The sequence below is a fragment of the Medicago truncatula genome, chromosome 6, assembly GCF_003473485.1.
Source record: "Medicago truncatula cultivar Jemalong A17 chromosome 6, MtrunA17r5.0-ANR, whole genome shotgun sequence".
Lineage (NCBI taxonomy): Eukaryota > Viridiplantae > Streptophyta > Magnoliopsida > Fabales > Fabaceae > Medicago > Medicago truncatula.
In genome coordinates this window covers 21,914,280-21,925,127 of record NC_053047.1, presented here as the reverse complement: position 1 = coordinate 21,925,127, position 10,848 = coordinate 21,914,280, and the positions used below count along the sequence as shown (strand labels likewise).

The 10,848-nt window shown below is 32.2% G+C and overlaps 1 protein-coding gene across 1 annotated transcript; it reads left to right on the top strand.

Moving 5' to 3' along the window:
- The first annotated feature begins 3,844 nt into the window (after window positions 1–3,844).
- LOC25480611 (ABC transporter C family member 10) lies at window positions 3,845–10,500 on the top strand. Its single transcript, XM_013586924.2, has 12 exons — window positions 3,845–3,984; window positions 4,181–6,239; window positions 6,390–6,710; window positions 6,791–6,877; window positions 7,281–7,865; window positions 7,948–8,112; window positions 8,311–8,605; window positions 8,746–8,960; window positions 9,056–9,361; window positions 9,434–9,497; window positions 9,581–9,820; window positions 10,077–10,500. The coding sequence occupies exons 2-12, from the start codon at window positions 4,203–4,205 to the stop codon at window positions 10,187–10,189; spliced, it is 4,428 nt and encodes a 1,475-aa protein (XP_013442378.1). The 5' UTR covers window positions 3,845–3,984; window positions 4,181–4,202; the 3' UTR covers window positions 10,190–10,500.
- The last annotated feature ends 348 nt before the right edge of the window (window positions 10,501–10,848 follow it).

Below are 10,848 nucleotides of genomic sequence, written 5' to 3'. Positions count from 1 at the left end.
TTCACATATAAATACCTTGCTCTGATTCTGTTTTGGTATATAACACACATAAAAACACACACTCAAATCCATCCACATTTTCATTTCTCTGTTGAAACTTGAGTGTGTCATACACAAACACACACAAACACTACAGAAACGACAGAAGCTAGGAGGATTACATAATATGCTTTTTACCATACCCAGAAACTAATAGACAAAGCTAAAATCCAAATTTCAAAAACATAAATTAAGCATATCCAGAAACATGTCATAGCAAGAAACTAAATTTCAAAAACACAAATTAAGCATACCCAGACACATTTTTTCAAAAAAAGCATACCCAAAAACTAAAATAAACTCTATAAGCTAAAGAAAGCATACCGAGAAACTAATTTGTACCTTAGTTTGAAATTTATGTCTTACTAAATAAACTCTATAAGCTACAAATTAAAGCAATTATCCAAACAAGGCCTTAAAACTACTTGCATAATTCGAAAGAAGATTTCGTAACGTAAGTAAGCACCCTAAAGATTAAATCCATAATATTAATATTAATCAACGAAAACAAAACAAAATTAATCAATGTTTACCTGTTATTGAAAGTGTAGCAACTTCAATGGTTTCAATGCAGCTGAAGATTTCGGCCTTTTGTAGCAACTTCAAACGAAAACACCTTTCTCATTCTGTTCAGTCTAAAGATTTCGTAACGCAAGTGTAGCAACTTATGTGAAGTGAATCTGAAGCGATTTAATGGTAGCAACTTCAATGGTAGCAACTTCAGCCTAAAGAATGAAGCGAATCTGAATATGAAAGTGTGAAATCGATTTAGAGTTGAGATTGAGAAATGAAGCGATTTAGAGTTGAGATTGATTAGGGTTCATCAATTTAGGAATCATGTTCATCAATTTAGGGTTGAGATATTTAGGGTTCATCAATTTTGGAATATATTCATCGATTAGGGTTTCATTTTCATTTGGTTTCAATTTGAGAACTTCTCTGAAAAATAAGAGGTATTGTGTTATATGGTTATGGTTCGGTTCGATTCGGTTTGGATAACTGTCGTTATTAATGCTTCGGTTCGGTTAATTAACTGTTATCAAAATAATAGTTCAGTTCATAAATTTGTGAAATGGTTCAGTTAATTTTGATATGGTTCGGTTCGGTTAACCAGTTCGGTTCGGTTCGGTTACTGATTAATTTTGGCCACCCCTACCTTTGAGGCTTTGTACATTGTATCTAAACCTTGATTTGTGTAGGATCTTTAGCACTTCTTGTGCTGAAGCGTCTAGTTGTGGTTTTTATATTTCATTTTGGTTTTTTCAAAAAAATAATATAAATAGTATAACAAAAAAAATATTTTTAATTATTTTTTTAATGACACCAACAACAATCTTTTTATTAGAAAAAATTGTTTTAAGGTATAATTGGGATAATGAAAAAGTAAATATAAATATACTCAACTATTTTGTTACACTTTTTAAATGACAAAGGAAGAAAAAAATAAGACATATATATCAAATCGTGTTTGTTATATTTTTTTAAGATTTAAATTTATTCTTATCTATTTATTATTCGTGTTACTTGTATTGAAAATTAAAGGGATTGTAAAGAGAAAAAATCATCCCAAAAGAGCTGAAAGGGGTTATTTTCTTTATATATAACTAGCGAAAAGACAGGCACATACGTGCCTGTCTATCCGCTCTTTTTATTGCGTTGACGTTCGAAAATTATGAAAGGTGTTTTTTTTTTTATGAAATTTTGATTAAAACTATAAATATAAATATTTGTTGCTCTCAGGTTATAACAATGCAAACTAAACATTATTATCTATTTCAATGACACCAACAATATAACAAAAAAATAATCTAAATTTTTTTTTTAATGAAATCAACAACAATCTTTATTATAGAAAAAATTGTTTAAAGGTATAATTGGGATCATAAAAAAGTAAGTATAAATATACTCATCTAGTTTGTTACACTTTTTAAATGTTAAAGGAAATAAATAGACATATATATTCCTATCGTGTTTGTTACGTTTTTTTAATATTTAAATTCATTCTTACCTATTTGTTACATGTATTATTTGTATTGAAAATTAAGAGCATTTTTTAAAATAAAAGAAGACAGCCCAAAAGATCTAAAAGAGATTCTTTATATATAGTATAGATATAAATATATATTAGATAAAAGCACTGTTTTTTTTTTATTGCGTTAACGCTTTGATAATTTTAAACGTAATTTTTTTATGAAATTTTAATTTTGATTAAAAATAAAAATATAAATGTTTTTTCTTTTAAATTATAATAGATCAAACTAACCATGATACCAACAACAATCTGTTTTTTTTTAATGATACCAACAACGATCTTTATTCCTTAAAAGAAATCTTTATTATAGAAAAAGTTGTTGTTTAAGGGTATAATTAAGATAATAAAAAAATAAGTATAGATACACTCATCTAGTTTGTTACACTTTTTAAATGATAAAGAAAAAAAATGGACATTTGTGTTTGTCACACTTTTATTTTAATATTTAAATTTATTCTTATCTATTTGTTACATGTATTATTTGTATTAAAATGTGAGGGCATTTTTGAAAAGAGAAAAAGCATGCTCAAAAGAGCTGAAAAATGTTATTTTCTTTATACATTATGTGGAGACATCAAATTACATAGATGTAATGCTACATCAATCAATATCGTTTTACTTGATAAATATTTTTCAAATTTGACCGTTGGATTGTAAGTTTATATCACATGAATCATTCACGTAAATTTTTACGAAAATATAAAATAATTTGATATATTATTAAGATAAAACAAGATTAAAGGTGTTCTATAAAAGTGCACAAACAGTTAATATTGATGTATCTCAATGACATACGAAATGATTTTAGATTTTTATAAAAATTTATGTGAATGATCTATGTGATATAAACTTACAATCCAACGGTCAAATTTAAAATATATGCATCGAGTAAAACAGTATTGAGCGGTGTAACATTAAATTTGTGTAATTTGATCCATTCTCTCTCGATCTCTCTTTCTGTCTCTCTCTATCTATCTCTCTCTCTTTCTCTCTCATGAATAAAATTTAATAAACTTATAACATTGGAGTGTATATTTCTATCATTTTATTATGGGAATAAACAAATATAACTTTTTTTTTGAACAAGCCAAAATTGAATATATTATAACACCAAGAATGATTCATATCGCACAAGGTCTGCAAAAAAGAACCACTCCTCACAATACAAAGTTAAGTATCTGTTGCCATAAAAGACACAAATAATTACATAAAAGAAGACTACACCATAACACCCATACAATGGAAAGAGTGCCGTCACCGTTCATGATAACTGAAAGCGAAAATGTGCATATTGGCCTTTAGTCATAGAAAAGTTGTTGTTCCTTTCCTTCCAAATAACTCAGACACAAGCTAGCAAACCAGATTATTTTCAAGAAAAAATGTGTAAATCGCGGTAACCCCGTCATATGACCAAATTGATGAAGTAGATCACGAACCGTATCTGGTGGTATGAAAGAGATGTCGAGCCACCGACAAATGAGATGTCACATGCTGCCAAAGATGTAACAATCAAAAAAATGAAACGCCCTTAGATCCAACATATGACCTGTCAAATATAACTTAAAAAAATCACACCCTTAGCTCTACTTCAACTATACAAAACCGATTTTTAAAATGATTTATGATCTCACTTATAAATGTATGTGCCTTCCATCATTGATACTCCTAAAATTCACGTTACACGTTCATTCTATTCTTATTGTTTATTGCATATGCCTTGTTTCTTCTTTATTACTATTATATATTATATTATAATTATAGTAAAGTCAATATATCAAGAGCCCTTTATTTCCTTCTGTTTTCTATTCCAACTTACCTTTTTTCATTCTAAATCAACCAATACTTCTCCTTGTAGAAGCATTTGTGTCAGTTGTAGTGTGAAACACAAAGTAAACTGTTTACGTTCTAATAAGGTAAAAGGCCTTTTTTTTGTTGCCTTTTTCTATATTTTAAAATCTTTTTCTTGTTAATTCAACTTAATAGGTTTTGTCTATACTGTAAGATGCTATAGCCTATATGATAAGTGATGATTAGTCTCTTCAATATCTTGATTGCGGAGAAAGTTATGTCTAAAAAGACATTACTAATTTGTTTCCCTGTTTGTTACAGACTTTGAGCAGCTAAAAAGAAGATGGTTGATGTTTGGAGCTTTATTTGTGGGGACTGTGGTTTTTCTAAGAATGGAGGAAAGCCTTTTTGTTATGATATAAATTTTTTGAAAGATCCTTCCTCATGCATCAACCATTTGATGGTAACTTTTTTAGATGTGTTCTTGTTGATCATGTTGTTGTTCATGATGTTCCTTAAGATTTCGTCAAGACCCTTCTGGAGTTTAGTAAGATATTCAAACTTGCAGCTAGTCTCTGCCATAACCAATGGCTTTCTTGGGTTGCTACAAATTTCCTTAGGAATTTGGATTTTAAAGGAAAAATTAAGGAAAAATCACGAATTCTTTCCTCTTAAGGAGTGGTTGCTAGAAATCTTTCATGGCTTCACATGGTTGTCAGTAAGTTTAACTGTAAGCCTTCAGCTAAAACAACCCTCGAGAGCATGTTTGTGGATTTGTTTTGTTCCTATGTTCTTTGTTTGTGGTACATTATGCACCTTATCCATGTCTTACGCAATTGGCGCCGGAAAATTGTCCCTCAAGGCAGCTTTAAATGTTCTATCTTTTCCAGGAGCGGTTTTATTGTTGTTAGGAACATACAAAGCATGTCAATGTGAAGATGCTAATAGAGAAATTGGTGAAAGTCTTTATGCTCCTTTAAATTGTCATTTCAATGAAGTTGATCCTATTAGCAATGTAACCCCGTTTTGTAAAGCTGGATTCTTTAGTAAGATTTCATTTTGGTGGTTAAATCCATTGATGAAAACGAGTCAAGAAAAAACACTTCAGGATGAGGATATCCCAAAATTAAGAGAGTTTGACCGAGCAGAAACTTGTTATTTGACATTTGTGGAACAATTAAACAAACAAAGACAATGTGAATCATCAAAACATTCATCAATTTTATGGACAATCATTTTATGCCACCAGAGAGAAATTTTGGTAACCGGGTTGTTTGCTTTTTTCAAGGTACTCGCTCTATCTTTTACTCCTCTACTTCTGAACGCCTTTATAATGGTTGCTGAGGGTAATGAAAGTTTCAAATATGAAGGTTATATATTAGCCATGTCACTCTTCTTTATAAAAATCATAGAATCCCTATCACAAAGACAATGGTATTTCCGCACTAGACTTGTTGGAATGAAAGTTAGATCACAACTTACTGCAACCATTTCTAAAAAAATATTAAGGTTATCCAATACAGCGAGATTGGTTCACTCAGGTGGTGAAATAATGAATTATATGACGGTGGATGCTTATAGAATTGGAGAATTTCCATTTTGGTTTCACCAAACTTGGACAACAATCCTCCAATTGTGTATTGCATTAGTAATCCTTTTCCGCACAATTGGACTAGCAACACTAGCATCAATGGCGGTGATAGTTCTCACCGTGCTTTGCAATGCTCCACTATCAAAGTTACAATACAAATTTCAGAGTAAACTTATGTTGGCACAAGACGAGAGATTAAAGGTTAGTTCTGAAGCTCTCACGAATATGAAAGTGTTGAAACTATATGCATGGGAAAACCATTTTAAAAACGTTGTAGATTGCTTAAGAAATGTGGAACTCAAATTGTTATCTTCCGTGCAATTAAGAAGAACATACAATGTCTTTCTCTTTTGGGCCTCACCAATACTGGTATCTGTTGCCTCTTTTTTGGCATGTTACTTCTTGGAAGTTCCATTGCATGCAAGTAATGTTTTCACATTTGTGGCAACTTTGAACCTTGTTCAAGATCCAATTTCAAGCATTCCGGATGTTATTACAGCGATTATTCAAGCTAAAGTTGCATTTGCTCGAATTGCTGTTTTCCTTAATGCCCCGGAGTTGTTGAGTAAAAATTTGAAGAATGAGTGCTTCCGTGTTGACCTCAAAGGCTCAATTTCAATAAAATCCGCTGACTTTTCATGGGAAGGCAATGCATTAAAGCCAACATTGAGGAGTATAAATTTTGAGGTTAGACATGGCCAAAAGGTGGCTATCTGCGGAAAAGTTGGCTCTGGCAAATCAACCCTTTTAGCAACAATTCTTGGAGAAGTTCCTAAAACAAAGGGAATTGTAAGTTTTTATTCCCTTTTGACTCCTAAATCATGTGATACATTAGTGATACATTAATTTGCTATAATTTGTATGATATTCTCATTTTTAACAAATAACAAACAACTATGTATTTTCCAACTATGTGTGACTCTCTATTCTAAATTACAGATTGATGTTCATGGGAAGTTCGCATATGTTTCTCAAACAGCATGGATACAAACAGGCACAATACGGGAAAATATCTTGTTTGGATCTGAAATGGATGACGAAAAATATCTAGAAACACTTAAGAGGTCTTCACTTCTAAAGGATCTTGAGTTGTTTTGCTATGGAGACCTTACTGAAATAGGTGAAAGAGGAGTAAATTTAAGTGGAGGTCAGAAGCAGCGAATTCAACTGGCTCGTGCTTTTTATGAGAATGCTGATATATATCTATTGGATGATCCATTTAGTGCTGTTGATGCTCATACTGCAAAGAAATTGTTTGATGTAACAACATCTTTTATACACATACTACGTGTAAATGTCTACTGTCATTATTTACTAAAGTCGTCTTTGAAACTTGACAGGAATACATCATCGAAGGACTCAAAGGGAAAACAGTCTTACTTGTGACACATCAAGTCGAACTCCTCCCGAAGTTTGATTCTATTTTGGTAATTTCTTTCATCTTAAGGCAATGACTATGAAATTATTAGTAATAAATATTGAATAAATTTGAAGTTACTGATTTTGTATTTGTAATTATTCCCTCTATGTCTTTCCTATTTATCCTGATTCGACATATTTAGAGTAACATTATACAATGAAGAAATATCCTGAAGTTACTGATTTCTTATTTGTAATTATTTTCTAGTTAAATTTGTACCAAAAAAAAAAAAAAAAATTTGCTCTCAAGTTTAGCAAGGAATATTCTGAAGAGGATACATTAAATTTCATACATTGGATAATTACAATGTTCTAATGTTCTGATATTGGACCTCTTGTGCAGTACTCATTATAAATGTGGCTGATTTTAAACTAAATTATAGTTGATCAAATAATTTATTTTATTTGTAGTTGATATCTGATGGGGTAATCCTACAAACTGGTCCATATCACCAGTTAATGACATCAAGCCAAGACTTCCAAGACCTTATCAATGCTCACAAGGAGACTTCCGATTCTGACCAACTTGCAAGTGTTACTTTATCGCAGAGACATTCAAGTTCCAATAAGTGTACGCAAGCAATCGTATTAAAGCAGTTTAACGCACCAAATGGCAATCAATTGATTAAGAAAGAAGAAAGGGGGAAAGGAGACACAGGATTGAAGCCTTACTTACAATATCTGAATCAGATGAAAGGCTATATATTCTTCTCAATGACTGCACTCACTGACCTTCTTTTTGTGGTTTTTTCGATATTGCAAAATTCATGGATGGCTGCTAACGTTGACAATCCACATGTCAGCGCATTGAAATTGATTTTAGTTTATTTCACTATTGGTGCTTTTTCAATAGTTTTTATATTCACCAGAGGTCTACTTGTAGTTGCTTTAGGTCTTCAATCATCAAATTATTTATTTTCACAGTTGATGAACTCCCTCTTCCGAGCACCCATGTCATTTTATGACTCTACACCATTGGGAAGGATACTAAGTAGGGTGAGTAAATTAAACAATTATTTTCCTTTCTATGAAATCAAAGAGAATAAATATAATTCTACCTTTTATTTCCAATGTTTAGGTCTCATCTGATCTGAGCATTATCGATCTCGACATACCATTTAGCCTCACTTTTGCTGTGGGAGCTCCAATTGTTTTTTTTTCTAGTCTAACAGTTTTGGCTGTTGTCTCATGGCAAGTCTTGATAGTGGCTATACCAATGATTTATGTTGCTATTCTCATGCAGGTAATGAACAAATTCATCTGCAAATTATATTGCAAAGGTGTTATGCTAGTTATTTTTTAAAAGTATATATGGACATGTTATAAACTTTTAAACATTTTTCATCTTCTTTTTTGGTAAATTTTTACTAGTTTTTCTTATATAATTTAAACAATTCTTGGTTGGGAAAAATTACATTAAGGTATTTTGTGTTTTAAGCAGAAATACTATTTTGCCTTAGCAAAAGAAGTAATGCGGATAAATGGTACAACAAAATCGTCATTAGCTAATCATGTAGCTGAAACAGTTGCGGGAGCTGCAACAATAAGGGCTTTTGAGGATGAAGATCGTTCTTTTGAGAAGAACCTTTATCTAATTGATGTTAATGCTAGTTCTTTTTTCCATATTATTGCCTCAAATGAGTGGTTGATCCAACGGTTAGAAATAATCAGTGCAATTGTTCTCACCGCTGCAGCACTTTGCATGGTTATGCTCCCTCCTGGAACATTCACATCGGGTGAGAATTTGTCTGATATTATCTCTAAAATGTCATTGTTTGAATTTTATAATTATTCTCAAATCATGAGTTTCTATCCTAAAACAAAAACCTCGTCTATCTGGATGTATGTTTATAAATTTTAACATTATTCATTTCAGGATTTATTGGCATGGCTCTATCTTATGGCCTATCACTAAACGCTGCCTTAGTATACTCAATTCAACATCAATGCACTCTTGCAAATTACATAATATCAGTGGAGAGACTAAATCAATATATGCATATAAAAAGTGAAGCGGAAGAAATAGTTGAAGAAAACCGTCCTCCTTTGAATTGGCCAGTTGCAGGCAAAGTAGAAATAAATGATTTGAAGGTAATTCTTGCTTATTTTCAAAATGCAACACATCATGTTCAGAAAAAATGCAGCTTAAATGAAACCACATAATATGTTTATTTTTACCATGTCAGATACGATACAGGCCTGAAGGACCACTTGTACTTCATGGGATCACATGCACATTTGAACCAGGCCGCAAGATTGGTATTGTTGGAAGAACAGGCTGTGGGAAATCCACACTTATTAGTGCTCTATTTCGTCTTGTGGAACCAGCAGGAGGGAAAATTATAATCGATGGAATAGACATAACATCTATCGGTCTTCATGATTTGAGGTCACGTTTGGGTATTATACCTCAGGATCCTATCCTTTTTACTGGGACAGTACGATATAATTTGGACCCTTTATCTGAACATACTGATCAAGAGATATGGGAGGTAAAATATGGTACAAACTATTTATCTTGACTTTGCATAGATAACGTGGACTAATTCTCAGTAAATATGAAGGTTCTCGGGAAGTGTCAGTTGCGAGAAGTTGTCCAAGGGAAAGAAGAGGGTTTAAACTCCTCAGGTATACTTTAACGTTTCATAATTATATCTATGTTTGAAGTAGTTTTGCAAGTTAGGAATGACTAATGAAAAATTTGAACCTAGTTCTTGAAGATGGATCAAACTGGAGTATGGGACAAAGGCAGTTATTCTGTTTAGGGCGCGCTCTTTTGAGGAGAAGTAGGATATTGGTGTTGGACGAAGCAACTGCTTCAATTGATAATTCTACTGATCTTATTCTACAAAAAAACATTAGGGTTGAGTTTGCAGATTGTACAGTGATCACAGTAGCACACAGGATACCAACGGTGATGGATTGCAATATGGTTCTTGCTATAAGTGATGGTAAGTTTCTTTTCGAGTTTTACTATCCCTACTCCCTCTTTCTAGTTTAACAAGCACTTACGGACTAATCAATAGCTCCATACTCATTCATGGCTAATATGTCGAAAAGGTGAGACCGCAGCCAGTGGAGTTTATCTGACTCACAACAAACGTAGGTTTGTTGTTGAGCAAAGGATATGGTTGCATCCACTTAGTTAGAGGGTTAAAACAACGAATATGAGGTTTTTTATTTAATATTTCGACCTTGTGTTTTTAGGAGAACTGGCGGAGTATGACGAGCCAACGAACTTGATGAAAAGAGAAGAATCTTTGTTTCGGAAACTTGTTATAGAATACTGGTCTCATTTTCAATCTGCAGAATCGCATTGACCTTTTTATCTTACACTGGGAAGAAGACACACGTGAGGAAATTAAGGAGAAATAACAGAAAGGTGTCATGTGACAGATTGAGTGAGTATGGAAATTCTAGAAGTAACGTAAAAATGAGAAGAATTCTGAATTTTGTGGAAATAGAGGGTGAGGCAAAGTGAAGAATTCTGTACCTGTTTCTTTCTTAATTTACTTGTTGTAAGGATTAGTGTTTCAGTCATTGTCATAGTTTTATTCCCAACGTTTTTCAATTGAATATTGTAACAAGATCATTTTATCTCATATGGATCAAATTTGAGTTTCAATATTAATATTTTTTTGAAGAAGGTAAACTAGCTCACCTAAATTGGCACTTAAGAGAATCGAACATGAGATCTCGAAAAGGAGCACACTCGAGCCAGATCCAAAGCCAATACCACCAGACCAACTAAGGTGGATTTGAGTTTCAATATTAATATTAATTTCGTTTTATTGGATTTTGGCCGCTATCAGAGTAATAATAATAGGACAGGATAGCAGAGAAAATCGTAGTCCTTTGATACTTTTTCTCATGAAACTAGAAACCAAATTCATGCCACATTAAACATAACAAGAAACAAAATACAGCATAATACTAAATCTAATGTGTCTTTAGCAATTTTTTTAACGACCGTTTTTCG